This window comes from Staurois parvus, unplaced genomic scaffold (genome assembly GCF_062004578.1).
Source record: "Staurois parvus isolate SC_StPar_1 unplaced genomic scaffold, SC_StPar_1.0 ptg000205l, whole genome shotgun sequence".
Lineage (NCBI taxonomy): Eukaryota > Metazoa > Chordata > Amphibia > Anura > Ranidae > Staurois > Staurois parvus.
The window spans coordinates 4,042,992-4,065,176 of NW_028318001.1; the positions used below are offsets into that span (position 1 = coordinate 4,042,992).

The 22,185-nt window shown below is 38.3% G+C and overlaps 1 protein-coding gene across 7 annotated transcripts in view; it reads right to left on the reverse strand.

The window, feature by feature from the left end:
- The window catches only part of ST18 (ST18 C2H2C-type zinc finger transcription factor), a 394,399-nt gene that overhangs the window by 82,824 nt on the left and 289,390 nt on the right, over positions 1–22,185 (reverse strand). For all 7 annotated transcript variants that reach the window (XR_016312880.1, XM_089678414.1, XM_089678417.1 and 4 more), the window contains 3 exons: positions 20,788–20,880; positions 18,182–18,381; positions 14,633–14,841 (listed from right to left, as the gene is read on the reverse strand). Coding sequence is in view for 6 of the 7 variants with exons in the window: in XM_089678414.1 (XP_089534540.1) it covers positions 14,633–14,841; positions 18,182–18,381; positions 20,788–20,880 (502 nt within the window). In the remaining variant the exon portion in view is untranslated. The remainder of the gene's footprint in view (positions 1–14,632; positions 14,842–18,181; positions 18,382–20,787; positions 20,881–22,185) is intronic.

Genomic DNA, 22,185 nt, shown 5'->3' on the forward strand with positions numbered 1-22,185 from the left:
GATTTTTTAAAAATAAAGACATGTCTCAGAATACATTTTGGCCTAAATTTATTACAAAATTTGATTTTTAAATTTTTTTACTGGACATGTTTAATAGCAAAAAGTTCACAGTATTGTTTTTTTCTGAAACTTGTCGGTCTCTTTTTTTATAGTGCAAAAAATTAAAAATGCACAGGCAATCAAATACCACTGAAAGAAAGCTCAATTTGTGGAAAAAACAGGACATACATTTTATTTGGGTGCAGCGTTGCATGACCGCGCAATTGTCAAAGTAACACAGCGCCGTAATGAAAACTGCTTCTTTAACTGCTTCCTGACCGCTCTATAGCAGAAATACTGCTACAGGGCGGCACGGGTTTGCAAAATCACGTATATATACGTGATTCACGCTCCCATGGTTTTCACGCCCCTCCCAGATAGCCTCAGATTGCCGGTCAGTACACCAGTCATCACCTTTAACCCCTTGATTGCCAGGACCACACTCATACACAATAAACCTCCATTGCTAGTATAGTGTCTGAACGGATCAATATCTTTGATCAGATCAGCACTATACCAGCATTCACATTAGTATAGTGTACGCAAAAATGCAGCATTAGTGTACACTGTACCAGCAAAAAATCTGCGTTGATGAGACCCTCGTTATTTTTTCTGGCCGCCTTGCATTCAAGCAATTTCTCACCAGCAAGCGTGCCAGATATGGGGTCAAGATGTATAAGACCTGTGAGAGGGCAACAGGCTATACATATAAGTTTTGGATTTATGAGGAAAAAGATAGGCACGTGGAGCCCCCCGGATGCCCAGACTACATTGGAACTAGTGCAAGATAGTTTGGAACTTGGTGTCATCCTTTTTCCATATGGGGTACCACTTATACGTGGACAATTTTAATTCAAGCGTGCCACTATTTAGACATTTGTACAATCTTGGAATTGGCGCATGTGACACCGTGTGACCTAACCATATATTCTAATGGTGGGCATACCACACACTTTTTCTGGAAGAGAATTCTTCTCTCTTTTTCATTCAGCCCACAGGCTGCATAAAAAAAAAAGAACATAGCATATATACCCAACAAGGACCAGTGACATACCGGTACATCACTGGACTTTGTTATACCAGGATGATGCCTACAGCTGCAGGCATCATCCTGGTATAGTTTTTTTCAGCCTGCGATCATCTTTCATGTAAAAGCAATCCTGGTGGCTAATTAGCTGCAGGATGGCTTTTACAAGCAGCGGGAGACAATGCCCCCCCTCCCCCTCTTGCCTTCCATGGCCTTCTCAGGCAGTCCTGTGCCATCATTGTTTCTGCAAGCTGACCATAGAGCTGATTGGAGACCGCAATGGTGCCAATCATCTCTAAAGTCTAAGAAAACGGAAGCTATGAGCATTTCATCACTTTAGTTTCACAGGATATAAACAGCGCCATTTGTAAATTGGGAAAGCATCTGATCACACAGATCTTGGTGATATTAGATAATGTAAGGGCAGAGGAAATATCTAGAGTCTTATAGACCCCAGATTTCTCAAAAAAGAATATATGACAATGAAGTTATAGGGGATATTTGCATTGCATTCCCTGTGAAGCATTAAAAGTGATAAAAAAAAAAAATTAAAGGGACAATGTAAAAATAATAAAAAAAATCAAATAACTTTAAATAAAAAAAAAAGCACACTCACCCCCACCCCCGTACCAGCTCCTGTATGTGCGAGCATTGACTCTGTGTCGGTATGTAAACAGTGGTTTCACCATGCATGTGAGGTATTGCGGCAAGCATCAGATCAAGGGCAGTAATTCTAGCACTAGACCTCCTCTGTAAATCTAAAATGGTAGCTTGTAAAGGCTTTTATAGCGTTGGCTATGGATGTTAAAAATAATGCAGTTTGTCACCATTGCACGGAGCATGCGCAGTTTTAAAGCATGCCATGTTTGGTATATATTTACTCGGCGTACCATCATCTTTTAAAGTTTACCAAATAATTGGCCAATATATTGTGATTTTGTGCATTAAACATAAAAAAAGAGTATTTTTTTCAAAAACTTTGCGTTTGAAAAATTGCTGCCCGAATACTATGTGCCATAAAAAATTGCAGCACCCACCATTTTATTCACTAGGGTGTCTGCTTTAAAAATAAATAATGTTTGGGGGTTGAAAGTAATTTCCTAGTATAAAATACTGATTTTGTTTTTCATGTGAACAAAAAGTGTCAGAAAAGGCTTGGTCTTCAGGTGGTCAGAAGAGTGAATGATGTGTGGCATAAACTTCTAATGTTGGGCACAAAATGCTCCCACCCCCCAAAATGCCCCCTTTTTGAAAAGTAGACACCCTAGACTATTTGCTGAGAGGTATGTTGAGTCAATAGAATTATTTATTTTTTTACCACAAGTTTTTGGAAAATGACAAAAACTATTTTTGTTTTTTTTACACAAAATTGTCACTTAAATTATTTATTGCTCACACATGCTATGGGTATATGTGGAATGACTCCCAAAAATACATTCTACTACTTCTCCTGAGTATGGGGGTACAACATGTGAGAGACTTTTTGGCAGTCTAGCCAAGTACAGGACTCCAAAATCCAATAAGCACCTTCAGGCCTTTAAAAGGCTTTATTTCGTCTTTACACTTCCTGACTACCTATCACAGTTTGGGAGGCCCTGAAATGCCAGGATAGCACCAACCCCCCCCCCCCCAAATTACACTTTTTTTGCAAATTAGACACCATAAGGAATTTGATGAGAAGCATGGTGAGTATTTTGCAGATCTTGTTTGTTGCCACAAGTTTTTGGAAGATGAAGAAAGAAAACAAAAACCTATTTTTTCTTTTCTTTTTTTATATTTCAAAACCTTGTGAGAAAAAATGAGATCTTCAAAATAGTCACCATGCCTCTTGTTAAATTCCCTGGGGTGTCTGCTTTCCAAAAAGGGGTCTATTTGGTGCTATCCTGGCATTTCAGGGCCTCCGAAACTGTGATAGGTAGTGAGGAAGTTACGCACATTCAGGCTTTCAACGTGGGCATTGGATTTCAGGCTCCTGTATGTGGCTAGGCTCCCAAAAAGTCTCACACATGTGGTATGCCCATACTCAGCAGAAGTAGCAGAATGTATTTTGGGGTGTAATTCTACATATACCCATGGTGTGTGTGAAAAATATATAATTTAAATAACAACTTTGTGTTCAAAAAAATAATGTTTGTGTCATTTTCCAAAAACTTGTGGAAAAAGAAAATCTTCCATGGACTCAGTATGCCTCTCAGCAGATAGCTTACGGTGTCTACTTTCTGGAAAGGGGTCATTTGGGGGTGTTTGTACTGTCCTGGTATTTTAGCACCTCAAGAAATGTCATGGGCAGTCAGAAAGTAAAAGCTGTGTAAATTCCATTATCCATACCATAGTTTGTAGATGCTATAACTTTCACACAAAGCAATCAATATACACTTATTGGGATTTTTTAACCAAAAACATGTAGCAGAATACACTTTGGCCTAAGTTTATGATGAAATTTTAGTTTTTTGGATACTTTTTATGACAAAAATGAGAAAATATCGTTCTTTTTCAAAAAAATATTTTTTAAAAACATTTTTTATAGCGCCAAAATATAAAAAGTGCACAGGTGATCAAATACCACCAAAAGAAAGCTCAATTTGTATGAAAAAAAGGACGTAAATTTCATTTATGTACTGTATTGCATGACTGCGCAATTGTCAGTTAAACTAGTGCTGCGCTGTATAGCAAAAAGATGTTTTAAATTGCAATATCTATACCATAGTTTGTAGACACTATAACTTTCACACAAATCAATTCATATACACTTATTGGGATTTTTTTTACCAAAAACATGTAGCAGAATACATTTTGGCCCAAATTTATGACTAACTTTGAGTTTACTATATATTTTTTATAGCTGAAAATAAAAATATAATTTTTCTTCAAAATTTTATATTTTACATATTTTGTATAGCACAAAAAATAAAAAGCGCACAGATGATCAAATACCACAGAAAGAAAGCTCTATTTGTGTGAAAAAAAGGACATAAATTTTGTTTGGGTACAGCATTGCATGACCGCGCAATTATCAGTTGAAATAGTGCAGCGCTGAATAGCAAAAGGAGGCCTGGTCATTAAGGGGGTAAATCCTCAGGATGGCAAGTGGTTAAAGTGGTTGAAAACATATAATGGTATAGACACTTTCTAATACTGTTATAACTATGCAGTCACTATAGCTACTTTTGCTTAATTTCAGAAATGATCTTTCATACCTTTATAACAAGGTTATAAAGTACTGCCATGTTACCATGCATGTTTTCTTCTTGATAGTTGGGGGTGGGGTTTCAGGCCTGTATCGTCTGTTCAGCCTGAGGCAAGATGCGGGATGTGCTTGAGCAGGGGGTGTGGCTGTGATTAGGAGGGGGTGTATGTCAGAGGCAGGCTGTGATTTGGAGGGGGTGTGATGGCTAAACAAATTTTGCAAGACGGGCATGCTGTGTGTCTGCACAGTGTCCTGTACACCTGAATGGCCAGCCAAAGGATGAAAACTGACCACGCGTGGTCAGATCAGCTTCTGTGCTTTGCATGGTTAGTTTAGAACAAGGAAGAAAGGTGACTGGCAGGCACAACCAGGTACTTCAGATGGAAGTACATAAAAATGATAGAGACTATGATTTATAAAATACACATATGTGAACATGCACAGCAAAAAAATAAATATTTAGGGTAACATACACTTTAAGGTGTATGCCCTGTGTTATCTTGTGTGGAGAGTGACTGGGGAACATATCAGCAGTTTTATCAGTTTTCTAGGTGCTTAATAAAAGTGGAAAATAACCTGACATTGCCATTGACGTAAATACATGTGATAATAAATGGGATATGCTAGTTTTTTGCTTTCTAAATCAGTTTTGTTGTTTGTGGTGCAGGAATTTAGACACCAGATATTCTGACATTCAACATTTCAGTTAAGTTCAGTTCACATCAGTTTTCATCCGTTGTTGCGTCTACTTTTTTAGTTGTTGCAGAAACCAATCATAGGAGACAAAAGTATAAACAAAAAATGTGTTTTGCCTACAAATTTACATAAACAGAACAGGCATAAACAGACAGCTCAAGTTTATATCCATTCAGATGCATCTAATTGGAAAAGGTTGCAGACTTGTTTCAAAAAAATGGATGTGAATGGAGACGGATTTAGGTAGATGTAAACATATGATCATCGGTGTACATCCGCCCATAGACATGCATTGTGGTTCAATCTAGATCTGTCTGAAAAATTGACAGATGGATCCATACTGAATGCCCATGTAAATGGGCCCCTAGGTTAGCCTTTTAGATTTCAGAGCTTCCATAGTGAACTACTATGTACCACATGTAGTACATGTTTGAAAAGCTATATCAATTTGTGTTTCCTACCATGTTTCCTTCTAGCTCAGTGGTTCTTAACCTTGTTGGAGGTACTGAACCCCACCAGTTTCATATGCGCATTCACCGAACCCTTCTTAATTGGAAAAATAAAATATGATTTTTAAAAATCAAAACATAGGTATATATTTAGGTATATATTTATACATAGGTGCACAAAATGAACAAAACCGTTAAGAACAAAGAACAAAACCATTAAAACATGATTTTCACACAAAAACAAAAACATAATAATGAATATTTACTGCACGAATCATATGAGTCGGGTGTGGGTCTTCACCTCCGCCGAACCCGCGAGACTGACTCACCGAACCCCTGGGGTTCGATCGAACCCAGGTTAAGAACCACTGTAGTAATTCATACCCATATAGTAATTCATCCCCCATAGTAATTCACCCCCCCTATAGTAATTCATCCCCCATATAGTAATTCATCCCCCATAGTAATTCATCCCCCATATAGTAATTCATCCCCCATATAGTAATTCATCCCCCATATAGTAATTCATCCCCCATAGTAATTCATCCCCCATAGTAATTCATCCCCCATATAGTAATTCACCCCCCCATAGTAATTCATCCCCCATATAGTAATTCATCCCCCATAGTAATTCATCCCCCATAGTAATTCATCCCCCATATAGTAATTCATCCCCCATAGTAATTCATCCCCCATATAGTAATTCATCCCCCATAGTAATTCATCCCCCATAGTAATTCATCCCCCATATAGTAATTCATCCCCCATAGTAATTCATCCCCCATATAGTAATTCATCCCCCATAGTAATTCATCCCCCATAGTAATTCATCCCCCATATAGTAATTCATCCCCCATAGTAATTCATCCCCCATAGTAATTCATCCCCCATATAGTAATTCATCCCCCATATAGTAATTCATCCCCCATAGTAATACATCCCCCATATAGTAATTCATCCCCCATAGTAATTCATCCCCCATATAGTAATTTTTCCCCTATAGTAATTCATCCCCCATAGTAATTCATCCCCCATATAGTAATTCATCCCCCATATAGTAATTCATCCCCCATAGTAATTCATCCCCCATATAGTAATTCATCCCCCATAGTAATTCATCCCCCATATAGTAATTCATCCCCCATAGTAATTCATCCCCCATAGTAATTCATCCCCCATATAGTAATTCATCCCCCATAGTAATTCATCCCCCATATAGTAATTCATCCCCCATAGTAATACATCCCCCATATAGTAATTCATCCCCCATATAGTAATTCATCCCCCCTATAGTAATTAATCCCCCATATTAATTCATCCCTTATATAGTAGTAGTAAGTAAGTAGCAAGTAGTAAGCCAAGTCCCCCCTGTGTCAATTCACTTACCTTTGCTCTGCGCGTTCCTCTCGCCGTATTCCCGTGCCGTTCCGGTCTTCAGGGCAGACTGTGAGAGGAGCCTAGCTCCTCTCACGTTCGTCACGCTGCCCCGCCTACACACATCCTGACAGCCAATCACTGGCTATCAGGATGTGAGTGGCAGCGAGATTGGCCAATCATTGCATTTGAGCGCGCTGCCCTGGCTGTTTTTTTTTTTTGGATCACGCTGCAGAGTCCCTGCCGCCCGAGAGGAGGGAGGGGAGCGGGCGCCCGGCACACAAGAGCCGCATTAAAGCGTGTAAAGAGCCGCATGTGGCTCGCGAGCCGCGGCTTGCCGACCACTGGGCTAAGCGATGTTGCGTGACCACCTGCAGCCAATGATGGACAAGCGGGGCATGTCATCACAAATCATATGAGTAGGGTGTGGGTCTTCACCTCCGCCAAACCCGCGAGACTGACTCACCCAACCCCTGGGGTTCGATCGAACCCAGGTTAAGAACCACTGTTCTAGCTGCTTCCAGAACAAGACAAAATTCAGACAGGCAGAGATGGGAGCATTGAAGACGATAGCATAGAGGGCAGGTGGATGCTGATGTTTTATATAGTCTATGTTGGGATCAGGAAAGAAAGGGGGAAACCAAATTTTTCAGTGCATACTACAGAGTTTGTGGCTGGGCCCCTGGATGTCAGCTACACTGTAGGGATTTGCCTAGGTATACCTGTGTATGATATAGCCTTGCTGGGATAAAAGTTGAGAAAAGACTATTATTTATTCTAACATTTTATAGAGATGAATAAGCTGGTCCAGATGGACTGACCGTTGACCTAGATTTTATCAAATGATGAACTACAAAAAAAGCTGTTTTTTAAAAACCCAGTTACTGTTAACCATTTGTTCTGGGGAAGAGATGATTGATGGGATCAGAGGTGTCTCATAAAAAAGTGTCTGTTTTTAAAGAACAGAGCCCTAAGCTTGCCAAAACCTAGCATGTCCACTAGCACTTTTAGAAAAAAACACATAATGTCAAACAGGGATTCAACCCTGAAGAGATACTGACATATCAGAAACACCACATTATTCTTTAATTACACTCTTTCAGTTTTATACGATCACATCTTGCAATACCAAACTAACATTGTAGTACTGGTTTTTTTTTAATTTATGGCAGTGTGACTATAACAGATAATCATGACAGGGCACTATGTATTGAATTTAATGATTATAAAATATGATTTTAGGAAATAATAACATTGTTCAAAACGTATTTAATGATCATAAACTATGACTTCAGCAAATAATCACATACAGTTGTGTCCAAAATTATTCAACCCCCACTGAAATTGAGTGTTTTGGCCAGTTTGACATTGCTTTTGATCATTCAGTCATCTTGCTTACATTTACATTAAAGAGGCACTTGTAGGTCAGACAAATATAACATAACAGTTATAATGAAATAACCACAAATGTCTTTTCTGTGCTCACAGCATTATCAGTTTTATTCAACCCCCAAGTGACATTCAATCTTAGTACTTAGTACAGCATCCTTTTACAGTTATAACAGCTTTTAAACGTGAAGCATAGCTTGACACAAGTGTCTTGCAGCGATCTACGGGTATCTTCGCCCATTCTTCATGGGCAAAGGCCTCCAGTTCAGTCACATTCTTAGGCTTGCGCACTGCAACTGCTTTCTTTAAGTCCCACCAGAGGTTCTCAATCGGATTTAAGTCTGGTGACTGCGATGGCCACTCCAAAATGTTCCAGCCTTTCCTCTGCAACCATGCTCTAGTGGACTTGGAGGTATGCTTGGGATCATTGTCCTGTTGAAAGGTCCAACGTCTCCCAAGCCTCAGGTGTGTGACGGACTGCATCACGTTTCCATCCAATATCTCCTGGTACTGAAGAGAATTCATGGTACCTTGCACACGCTGAAGCTTCCCTGTACCTGCAGAAGCAAAACAGCCCCAAAGCATGATTGACCCTCCACCATGCTTCACAGTAGGCAAGGTGTTCTTTTCATCATAGGCCTTGTTCTTCCTCCTCCAAACATAGCGTTGATCCATGGGCCCAAACAGTTCTAATTTTGTTTCATCAGTCCACAGAACACTATCCCACAACTTTTGTGGTTTGTCCACATGGCTTTTGGCATACTGCAGTCGACTCTTCTTATTCTTTGGAGACAGCAAGGGGGTACGCCTGGGAGTTCTGGCACGGAGGCCTTCATTACGCAGTGTGCGTCTTATTGTCTGGGCTGAAACTTCTGTACCCACATCTGACAAATCTTTTCTCAGTTCCTCAGCAGTCACACGGGGACTTCTCTCCACTCTACGCTTCAGGTAGCGCACAGCAGTCGAAGTCAGCATCTTCTTTCTGCCACGACCAGGTAGCGTTTCAACAGTGCCCTTTGCCTTGAATTTGCGAATGATGCTTCCTAAGGTGTCTCTTGGTATGTTTAACATCTTTGCAATCTTCTTATAGCCATTGCCCTTCCTGTGAAGAGAAATCACCTCTTCTCTTGTCTTCCTGGACCATTCTCTTGCCTTCACCATGTTTGTAACCACACCAGTAAATGTCTAGAAGGAGCTGAGTATCACAGTCATTTTAAAGCTGCCTAATTGGTGCTTATTATGCTTGATTGCTGCTCGGTGACATCCACAGGTGTTTTCAATACCTGATGGAAAGCACCTGTATGAACCTCTGTTCTTCAGAGTGGTAGTCTTTAAGGGGTTGAATAATTGTGGCAATGAAGAAACCACATAAGAACCATTTACTACTGTATTACATAAACAATTGATGTCATTTTAGTTGCATTTGGGTAGTTACAACGTCCTTGTAGGATTTGATTCTGAATACAATTCCAAATGTACACTATAGTCCCTAAACCCCTTTACAGCATTGGGGGTTGAATAATTTTGGACACAACTGTAGTTCAAAACAGAAAAAGACTTAATGCTAACAATAAAATTCACCTAAAACTCCAGACCTCGGCAACAGATGGCTTGGATAAAGAACAATTCAACTAGCCTAAAATCCTTTTATGGTACAAAAACTGTAAAAACTCTCTTACTGAAAAAAATACTCTTAAGGCAGCAAATGAGCAATATTCCTTAACTCCAAATAACAGATTTGCCTAAATTGGAGAGCATACTGAGTACTTAACAACTGAAAGCAAGTACTAAATGTTTTCCTGCTGTGCTCAGTCCATACTGAGCAGATTTACTATTGTTGATATTATGGATTTGTTTTGCAATCGGCAGCATTTTGTACCTGGATTTTGGCCTGTCTAATTATTATAGGCTTGAATAGTTTATATTTTTTTCTTTTATACATCTTGTTTAAACATTTATAACAGACAAATAACTTTTTGCCTACATTTTAATCTTTTTGAAATTGTAATTTGTTTTCTTTTTTTCTCAGAATATTCAGGAAAATACAATGGACTTATCTACTAAAGGAAGAGAATATTTGCTTATCAAAGATTAATGAAAAAAGGTAAACTTTGTTTATTCAATCATGAGCAATGTACAATCCTGATTTTTGAAGTTCTCCTTCACATGATAGGGTGTTCAAAGTGAACAAATATTCACTTTGTTCATTGTGCTAAGTGAACTTTCTTTATGTCTTTAGTGTGGTGGTCTAAAACTGTAGCAAGTAGTCCATGGAATGATCTTCATTACAAATACAAGGATCTAGTAAAACAAAAATAAAAATTGGGGCTAAGAAAAATGGTGGAACACTACGATCTAGTGTTTATTTAGAACTAATTTAGCATCTGGAAAGTGGATCCTGATTGGATGTTATAGGTTAGTGTTTTTAACACATCACGTTTGTGTACCACCATCACAGCCTTAGTAGTATCTGAGCATCATCAGCTTTACTATTAAGGATTGCTACACATCCTACATTAGCAGTATCCAGTCATAACATTGCCCACTTAACCTCATACCAACCAGCGTAAACTGTATTACTATGATCCCTGTGATTTGCTGCTGGTAGCTTATTGCTATATGAAATATATTTCTCAAAAGATAACTGCACAGAGAGATTCTGAGCCCAACAGTGTACCACCCTCAGTGAATTAGAATAACACCAGTTCCATGCTTTCCAAAGGTTGCTATAGGTAAATTCTTTCTTTGATTTGTTTTTGTTTTTAATTTCCTAGAAAGACCCACATTAAAGTAATGTGAAAATGCAGCAACCTGGTATCTGTTCCCAGCCTCACATTAAACACGAAAGATGGTATATAAAGGCCACATAATTGTTACTAGAGATGAACACAATGATTACATAATTCAATTTCTTGATTTTGAGGCTTTATGGATTAGAGACCAATCTGAATGTATGTTATTATAATTCTAACTTATTTTCTCTTTGGCCAATTCCAAAATAGCAGGGTAAACTGTGATAAAGCTGAACTGTGTAATTTCACAGTTTATGTTTGAAAAGACTCTTCTGCTATGCCCATTCAAGGCAAAGTGACTGGTTATTATAAAAGAACAATCCAGAATCCACTGATGCATACCATCCTCTAGTACATTGGTGCTTTATTGAGGTGTAAGTTAAAACACTGTGTAAAGTTCAATGTATTATGGTGTGAAAGCTTTAAACAGGGTTAATTACTTCCTCCTCTTCCTTCAGTGACAGAGTTTGGGCCTGGCAGTTGGCCACTCAGATCTGAGCACTGCATCCAGGGAGGAAGGAGAGGAGGTTCCTTCAATAACTGGAACACTGTGTACTCCTGAGGGTTTGAACAGAGCAGAGTAGAGTGCTGTGAAAGTGAATATTGATGAGTCTGGTGTGGAGGAACTCTTGTAGCCTGTACAAAGTCCTGACTGCTGAGTACCTTTGGGATGAATTGCCATTCCAAATCTTCTCATCCACCATCAGTAACTGCCCTCACAAGTTCCATTTGGCTAAATGGACAGAACATTCCCACAGACAGACTTCAAAAGCTTGTGAAAAGCCTTCTTAGAAGAGTGAAAACAGATATAGCCATCTTCACTAAAGGGGGGTAGACTTAATGTTAATTTCCATAGTTTTGGGATTGAATTTCCAACAACCCCATAAATGTGTAATAGTCTGATGTCTACAAACTTTTGGCATACAATATTTTTTTTATAAATTTGTAGTTCATTACAGATCTATATTTACCTATAGAACCATACTAAATTAAGGAACTTTTATGATAAATACCAAATGCAGGCACAATTTCTAATTATAGGTTTAATTTTTAATACACTCAGTTATTTTTGGTTAGTCTAACCCCAAATACTTGTAAAATTTCCTACCGAATAACATTTTACAGATTTTAAAGATTGTAATTTTTCTTTCATAGTGGTGTGCAGTTATCTCACTTTCAAATGAATAATTTAAGCCTTTCTACCGAATATTGTTAGTTTTCTATTATTAAGGAATAATGTAGTCTTAGTTTGTGTGACGATTTATCTTGCATATATTCATCACATATAATGTATTATTCTATACTTATGTTTTCATATGTGAAGAGAGGCACAAGCACAATAAGTTCTTTATAACCTCCTGGTATATACCTTGCTACTTTCTCCAATCCTTTAACCACTAAATGCTTATAGCTCCTTCTACGAATTCTTTATTCCTTTAATCTTTTTGAGAATGCAACATACAATGACCACACAAATGTCTTTATTTTGGCATTTTCAGAAACTCACCACAGACTAATTTTGTTTGTTATTTTTCTAAATCGAGATGCTGGACTCACAATACACTATGGCAACAAATAATCCACTTAATGATTCATTTTCTCAGGAGGGATGAGCATAATGATCTCCCTGTTCTGTTATTTACCCAGCAGTCTTTCAAGGACTATTGCATATAATCTTCTCACATCCTTGGTAAAGACTTCCAGCTAATAATTTGAATACATATTGGCTGATACAAGAAAACCTACACCACAGCACATTGCATAGCTCGAAGATATCTCACTCATTCTATTTTTAGAGACTTGAAGGATAAAAGAACACTCTAAAATTTGATGTTGGCCAAACAGAATACAGCAGCAAAGCAGCATGGCGTCTAAGTGGTTAGCAGACTAGCTTTTTAACACACAGATTGTTGGTTCAGCTCTGACAGACACACTATTTGCCTGGAGTTTTTTTTTATATATATATCCTTCCCATTTTTCTAGTTTACAGATATCTATTGAGTAGAAAATGGTGATAAAAGTACAATTGTACAAATATAGAATAAGCAAAGTATTCCAATAGGTGCTTCCTGGCACAAATAGCATAGGTGAGGCACAAAATAAATGACAACCATCTAGAAAAAAACATCATCTGATGTATAAAAGATAAGGTAGAAAAAGACTTTATGGCCAACATTTATAACCAATGTCAACACAAGGTGATAATCCTTCACATTTTTCTTTAGGTTTCCTCCAAGTGCTTTGATTTGGACCCAGAAATACATTACTAGGTTGAAGAAACCCTGTTGCGTTACTAACATTTTAAAGACAAGCTAAACCTGTGAAAGAAGAAAAGGAATGCTTACCTCTCCTGATACCTGTACCCCCCAAATGCCACTCCTCTCCTGAGAAAGCATCCCCAGAAGTCTGCTGGAAAGGAATCTTTACTGTGAATGTCAATCTCATGGGTACTCCTCAGCTCTTACTGTTTTTTTAGAGCTGCGGGGAACCCATGAGATTGACACTACTGGAAGTGTTGGTTTCCCACAGAAAGCCAGAGGACAATGTTTCAGAAATGAAGGGCAGCAAGTAAGGTAGTAAAGGTAAGTATTTCCTCTCTTCTTTTACAGGTACAGCTTACTTAATTTTTTTAGTATATAGACAGGGTGACTTTAACTAGTTTTTATCCAAATTAGTCTTAGAATGTGTATATGTGTTTAAATGACTGTTGGAAGCAGGGACTAAGGTGAATGATTCAGTCTGGAACAGGAAGTCTGTTACTGGCAGGATCACCAAGTAAAAACCAAATAAACGTTAAAAAAGCCAGTAAAGGAAAACAAATGCAACAATCACTTCTAAGGACTGGTAAGCAGCAATATATTATATTTTTTTCTTGAGTTTAAATACACTTTAAGCTAAAAGTGAACATTTACTTTGCAATGTGAAAGTGTGATACTTAGAATATTGTTTATCCATACCCAATTGAAATGTAGAGATTAGCTCACTACAATGTTATTACCAACCCGATTCCTGTGATATGTGATAAAGAGTATATTGCTATGTGTATCCTTTCAGTCACCTGATTATCAAAAATCAGAAGTGTGATACTTTTTGAAATTTAGAATTTTCACAAATTTCAGTGGAAGATGTTTCCTCTATATAAGTATAATCTTAAAAACATAGAACCATTTTAGGATCCTAATTATGGGGTGTTAAATATGACAAGGTTCAACTATTATTGCGTTCAAGGTAAATAGATTAGTACTTGCTTAATTCACCATGTAAGATGTTCATCCAAACTCTGTGTGAATCTTCCTAGAACAATACAAGCAGGATGGAATTACCTAGTGCACATCTCTCGAGAAAATCATAGCTATCTACAAATCTGCACTTTGAAAATTCAGCTCCATTACCCTAGAAAATAAAAATGGAACCAATTTTTCTCTCCCCGGGCCTTCTGCAGATGACAATTGGTTATGTCTTACATCCAACTAATTTCCTAATGCTCCTGGAAAAAATAGCTTGCTTCCAGCTCCACAGAATAATTTTATTTCACCATGTTTTTGTATAAAGTATAGAGTTGCCCCTAGATACAGTAACAGTACATCACATGTTTTTGTGGCCTTTAACACTAATGTGAAAAGCAGTTTATTCACAGCTCAGTAGCCACTACAGGCTCCAGGATCTTGGATTCTCCTACCTTGGCAGACAGACCCAATGGTTTGTTGGACAGGATCTCTGCTGCTGCTTCCCTGCAGCGGGTGGAAAGGTTGAGGATGGCAGCAGCTGCTGCTATGTGGGTGTCTTCACTACACTGACCATAGCTGTAAGAGCTGGCATGGCAGGGACTCTGTGTGTGGGCGCTAGGCAGTCGGTTGGAAGATTTTACTGGACTTGTAAATTGTTTTGCTGTTAAAGAGAGATGAGATTACATGCATACAACATATTTTGTTCATGGCTGAATAACTGATAATACATTTCAGACAATACAAATGATTTCTGATGTAGGAAGAGCACTAAGAATCCTAAATAAAATGTTCATCCATTCTGTCTTACAAATAACACTAATTTGTTTAATGGAAAATTGTAGCTATTTCATCATTTTCTATATATCTTGTTCTTATCTTTAAATCACTAAACACTATTATTCTCTGATAATTACGAATTAGTAAACTGTATCATTTCCTCTCTCCTAGAATGTATGTATAGACATTTTTTTGGTTTTGGATAGAGCAAGTCAAGCAATATTTTCTGTCTGTATCCCATCCAGGTAGATTCACCCTATTTCTTTTTTCTGGTGATCACTTTTATTGAAACAAACAGTATCAGAAAATCAAAGTTTCAGACGTTGTTACCAGAACAAAAGGTGAGGGGAAATCTTCCAATTCAGACACATTTTTTGGGGACAGTGGTCTAAAAGAAGGATTTCCTTCAATTTCTAGAGAATTTCTTTAATTTCCTGCTGCATCTCCAAAGCAAGTGGGACCCAGGCAGGAAAAAGAAAACATGACAAGGGTTTCAGCCCTTCCTTACTATTTAAACAAACTTACAGGTAAAAATCTATCTGCACTATGAGACATTTGGCATGGTATAAAATGTTATTGTTCTAGTCGAAAGCATAGGATAGTCCTGGCTGTGATCTCCCTCTCAGACAGGGCTATCCTGTAGGTTTTGTCCAGAACCTGAACAATTAAGTTTTATACCACACTAGATTTTTCATAGTGCAGCCTTTTGTCTGTGGTCTGGCTGAGAAACCTGAACAAGAGTTGGTTTGGTGTTGGAAGCACTGGCCAACATAGGCTTTCCAGCACTCCATTTATGTTTGTAAGCTAAATTGTGGGTTTACAGACCAGCTAAAATATTTATGCTGGTAATTTGATGACACACATAGGAAGATTTGTCAAGGTATGAAAAATTGTTTAAGCATTGCCTATTCATTTTTGTGGAGAGAAAACAAATGATTATCTCTAGAGACAAGCAGTTTCAATACTTCTGCTACTACTTCAACTACTAACAGAGATGTCTGAATTGGTTAATCCAAACCCCAAATCTAGGAGCATAACAAGAACCTTCAGGGCCCCGGTGCAAGAAACCATGAAGGGCTCTCTGACCCCCAGCCGGGGCACCTCCCTTAGGGCTTGGGGCCCTTCACACTGATCCTAGGGTCTTTTATTCTCCTCGCAGGGCAATTTATTACAGTGCCACACCAGAACTCTTTTACATGTTCTGCAGTGAGACCCCTTCCTGTCATCTTGGGCCCCCAAAAATGGCAGAATACCACGACTAGGTCGCAAGTGTGACCTTTGCAACCCTGGTAGTTCTGCCACTGGTGTTAGTAGTTTTTTATTTTTGTTAGTTTATATTTTTATTACTTTTTACTATTTTATTTTATATATTTTTTTATTTTTTACAATTTTATTTTTTATAATTTTTTTAATTTTTTTTAGGAGCCCCATAAGGGAGCTATGGTAAGATATCAGAGGTATAAACAAACCTGATGTTTCACCTTTGAGGCCCTCAATCTCCATCTCTGCAGCCTCAGCAGCACAGAATGAATGGACAGGATTAGCTCTATACAGAGCTTCCCATTCATTATCAAACTGAAGCATAGTAAGCATAGTTTAATATATTCAGTTATTCAGTTAAGACTGAACAGAGTCAGTGATCCATATTGATCACTGACTCTGTCCATTTACAAAAGGAAGGGGCCACTAAATTACATATTTACGAGGCCCCTTCCCTGCTCTCCATCCTGACACATTCTTTGCAGCAGCTCGGGGGGGGGAGGGGAAAAGCTGGCAGCACTGCTTGGGGACGGTGGGAGCAGGGGGGCACACAGGGGCCCCAGGGGAGCAGGAGACAAGTAACTTGGATAGGAGGGGCAATGGGGGCAGCATATAGAGGGACTAATTTCCTACATTTTCCTCCTGCAGTCACTGAATGCCTGCAGGTGGGAGAGGAGGAGAAGCAGGCTTTTAGTTGTTGCAGGAGGAAAATGAAGGGGGATCGGTTCCTCTATAGTCTGCCTCCACTGCCCTTTTACAGGTGTGGAGGGGAGCCGCACAGGCTCCCTGGAGCATTGGACTTGGTCGCACTTGCAACCCCTGCGACCCCTGTAGTTATGTCTCTGCCTGAATCACAATTTGATGTACCCTGTACCAGTCCATGTTCTGTTCAGAGCAGCTCTTCTTCCTTTTCTGCTCCTTACCCCCACCCATCCTTCTGTTATTCAGTAAATGGCTTCATAGGCAAGTGGGTCTTATGTTAATGATGCAGGGCACAGCCTTATCAGTGTGCCATGTTATCATGATGTATATAGATGTATATACCATAACCCTATTAATTCCAATAATAGTAACAGCTTTGTCATAATGATATGGTGCACTTTCCAAATGCCACACTATCAGTAAAAAGTTGTTCTACAAGAATATGTGTGGGAAAAGGATTCCTTTAAGAGTTAAAGTAAAGATAAATTCTAACAATAAATATCCCTTATTTGATTACTTTTGGGCTATTAATTATACCATTAAAAGCGTTTTATTATATCTGTTCGATAAGCGCAATAACAAATAGCTGTTTATCCAGCTAGAAATCTTGTGAACTAATAACTTCCTGCCTCTGGACTGTTCTCAGATAACATTGTTCCCTGCTATCTTAGTGGACTACAAAACACCTCTCCTATTATGGAGAGGAAAGGGAGGTGTTATGTAACCTTAACACAGTGCAAAGTATTCTTAACACACTCAATGTTCAGATAAACAGAAGGTAACAATGCTGCTCAACATGGTTGTCACCCTAGAAAGCATGTTAATGGCATGATTGCCAAGGTAAAATAAAGAAAAAATGTCTGAAAAATGAAAACCAATGGAGCCATCACATGATACATTTTAAGTTGATGCTAGGAATTTCCTTTGGACCTGGGAAAAAAAATCTCAGGTTTTGATTTGCCAGATGGCCAATTAAATTAACCCGAAAGGACTCCCTCATCATTAATTACTACATACATCTTGTGGGATAGACAATTTTGCCGATTGTTTCTAATGATGTAGAGTTAAGATGATTGAGTTTTTAAAAGGCTGTTATACCTGGCAAGCTCATTCAGTCACTGACTAAGACAAGGTTATTGACATTCATTGAATAGTAAAGACATATCAGGTATGGCCAGCTTTAGATGATTTAACAGCATGATTATAATCTTGACAAAATATAATTTGTATACACATAAAGATAAGCTGATTATAGTTCTTACCATCACCATTAGTTGTCTCTTGGCTGTGAACAACTGTTGCAATAGTATGTTTCCCAAAGACTTGTGCATCAAAACTGGCATAATCAAATGGAACTTTCCCAAATCTATCATGCTCTTTAATTATTGTTGCTCGTGTTGTAGTAACTGGTGCGGTCCGATAACTGAATTGTGTTACTTCAAGATGCTTCACACATGTTGCTCTGAAAAACATTGAATTACAGAAAAAATGTGAATAATACAGCTCATGTAAAATGATGTTAATTGACTTCTTTATCAATAGTAGCTAAAATAAGTTATCACCGGTCAATGGATTTATGATGTAGGAGAGAGAATTACATAAGTTCTCTGCATCACATTTCCATTCTACCAATTCATTTACAGAATGGGCACAGTCATCCTCAAACTCAATTTGCTTGTGAAAAACTCCAGACTAAAAAAAGTTTATAGAAAATCTCTAGCTGGAGGTAGATGGAACCCAGAGGTCCATTTTGAAGGACTTAAAGTGTATGTATATCTAAACTTTTTAGTCTTAGTTTTGTGTAGCATGGGGAAAGGTTAAAACTCCTATCAGTTTATTTTTTGCTGCCATTGTCTCATTTTGGAGAAACATAGAATAAACGGCAGAAAAAAGACCAAGTGGTCCATCAACTCTTCCCCTTTTTTTTATATACATGTTTTTGTATTTTTTTTTTGTCTGAGTATTGATCTATTTTTGTCCCAAGCAAGTTTGAAACCACTTCCTGTTGACTGACTCACTACCTCTGCTGGAAGTCTATTCAAAGCATCAACTACCCTTTCAGTAAAATAATACTTTCTAAGATTAGTTTTGAACTTTCCTTCGATTAGTTTAAGGTCATGTCCCCGTGTTCTGGATCTTCGTTTCATATTGAAAATACTGCCCTCCTAAACCTTATTCACCCCCTTGATGTAGTTAAAGGTTTCAAGCATGTTTCCCCTTTCCCTTCTTTCCTCCAGACTGTACATATTAAGTTCCTGAAGTCTTTTCCGATATGTTTTATCCCCCAGAACTTTCACTATTTTTGTTACCCGTCTCTGGACTCGTTCTACCTTATCAATATCTTTTTGTAATTGAGGTCTCCAGAACTAGACACAGTATTCTAAATTAGGCCTATCTAAAGATCTATGATTTTTTACTTTACACTCTTTTTGTGAATGAGTAGTGGTACCATGTACCCCATAGTCATTCACATTGGAGGGGGCTGGGAACTGGTGGCCCCCTTGTTAAAGGGGGCTTCCAGATTCTGATAATCCCCTCATCCGCAGACCCCCACAACCACCAGCCAAGGTTGTGGGGAAGCCCTTGTCCTCATCATGGGGGCAAGGTGCTTTGAGGGGGAGCCCCTCTGCCCCAAAGCACCCTCCCATGTTGAGGGCATGTGGTCTAGAATGGTTCAGGAGGTGGTTGCTCGCTTGTCCTCCCCCCTTCCTGACCTGCCAGGCTGCATGCTCGGATAAGGGTCTGGTATGGATCCTGGTGAGGAACCCCACGTCATTTAAAAAAAAAAAAATTGGCATGATGGTTCCCCTCAAAATCTATGCCAGACCAAAGGGCTTGGTATGAATGGGGGAACCCCACGCCATTTTTTTTATTAATTCTAAATTGCTGGCAATTCTTGTTTTTTTTACATTCAGCTGTCATGGGGAAACCCGCTGACAGCTGATGAGTCATCTGTTGTTAAGGGCTCAGCGACTGGCTTCCTTAACAACCAACTCTAAAAAAATGCCGCATGTGATACTGCCAGCAAACCCCTGGTGGTAAATATCTTATCTTTTTTTACATTTGGTTCCGTTTTTGAATTGGATTTAACAGCTTACCGTATTTTTTTCTTTTTTTCATAATTGTTATTTTTTGTGTGTGTGAATTGGACATTTTGTTACCACATGCGATAATTTATGAAAATGGGTCACGTGACCGTGTTATCGCATGCGGTAACCTTTAGTCAATTGACCCCATTGTCAAAAAATTCAACCAGATTAGTCTGAGATGATCTGCCCTAAGTAAAGACATGCTGCTTTGGGTCCAGCAAGTTGTGTGTTTTTAAGTGATCATTGATCCTCTTTTTCAGGAGTGATTCCATTAACTTGACTAACCTTCAATTCCTGTCCTGAAAATGAAACAGGAAGTGAGAAGACATTTCTCTAATGTTATAGAATGTTCCCTGTAACAGCTATAATTGTAATTATAAAATGTTAGATTCCCCATCCCTTTCTGTCCTGGTGACTATGGTCACTGGGACAAATAGAGTGGGTGAGTCTCTAGTGGGCACAGAGACAGCAAAAAAAGATTGACAGGGGTTCTATTTATCCACTCTATTTAAAATTAAGGAAAACGTTTTTGCATCACATCACATTTATATCATCTTGCTCCATTCAAGTCAAATCGATGATATTCTTTTTTTTTTTCTTTTAATAGGTGCACAACTGAAACCAAAATACTGTCCTGTTCTGGCAAATATAGAATATTACAAATGTAAATGTACATTTGCTTAGTATTATAAAAGGTAGAACTAGACAATATATAGAAATGTATTTAATAAGCCAGTACAAAGGATAATGATGACTTGAAAGATAAACTATATACACACCTGTGAATGGATTCAAGGTTTGCACCAGGTGAATAATGTTTTTCTTGTGTTTTTGAAAGTTTTTCTGCTGCAGCAATCGGACAACCTGAAAGACTTTAAACAAAAAATTATAATTATGATTATGTGATTTATAATTAAACAGAAAAATTATAATACTATAATGGTGTATAACACGAATAAAGAAGAAACCTAGCCTCATTATATGAATGTTTAAAACAAACGGCATAGAAGTGGATTTATTACATTCAAACAGACTGTATACCTTGCAAGTGCAGTTGTTTCAGAGCTTAGTAAATAAGGAGAAATTCTGCTGACTTCCATCATTCAATTATAGCCAAGGAAAATGTATTATTTTTTTTTTCCTTGCATTTGATTGAGCATTATTTGTAAAGTGAAGCCTTACCTAATTTACTAAGCTCTAGAGCAAATGAACTTGCACTCTATTTGCCTTTAGTAAATCAGCCTAATAATATAATACAATATGATGAAGCTAACGTGGCATTATTTGAAACGGAAAAAATGTAAACCACTAACATGGCTGATAACATTTTTTCAGTTGCTGAATGTCACCCCACATAATATTTAGGACAGTATTGCTCCCTCTAGCCAAAGCTTCCAAAGCCTTTTTGTTCAAAATGAGCCTAGAAAAAAACAACCTGGAAAGCTTTGGCTGAAGGGAGTTGTACTGTCCACATCAGATTTTTATTCCTGACTATGTCTCTGTGTACAGCATTTGCTGATACAGAAAATGAAGGGCAAATCTCCCCCAAAAACAATGTATCCCTTTTACCTGCTGTTCTTGTAACACAACATAAAGTGAGAGTTACTGTAGGTTCTCTGTCTGAGTTTCATCACTATCTATGCCACCACTGGGAAGATTTTCCTTTAATTATTGTCTTTGTAATATACGTCACGGGGAAAGCAAATGAGGGGAATATGGGGTCACAGAAGGACATTCATACTAAGCAGACATTTTAACCCTTCCCCACCCTATGGGGGAAGAAACCAGAGATCTAGGGCACTGATTGTCAGCTAGCTAGGTTTTTGCTGGCATCTGTCATGGTCCCAACCTTTTCTAAGGACTGAATACTAAATTATACATTTTCAGGAAAAATTAGGGAAATAATTCATCTGTAATATTATCAATGCTAGTTGCGTGTTATCAGTATAACAAATGTACTATGGTTACAGTATGGGAGTCCAAAACATTACATTTTAGAGAGGGGAAGGAATAAAGCTCCTGTTGGGTTTTAACTGCTATCTGTTATAAAGATTTCCTTTCACTTACTGCAATGATGACAAAGGCTAAACCACACAAACTGGGGTTTATTTACTAAACCTGGAGACTGCAAAATCAGGCTCATTTCCGCATAGAAACCAATCAGCTTCTAACCTCAG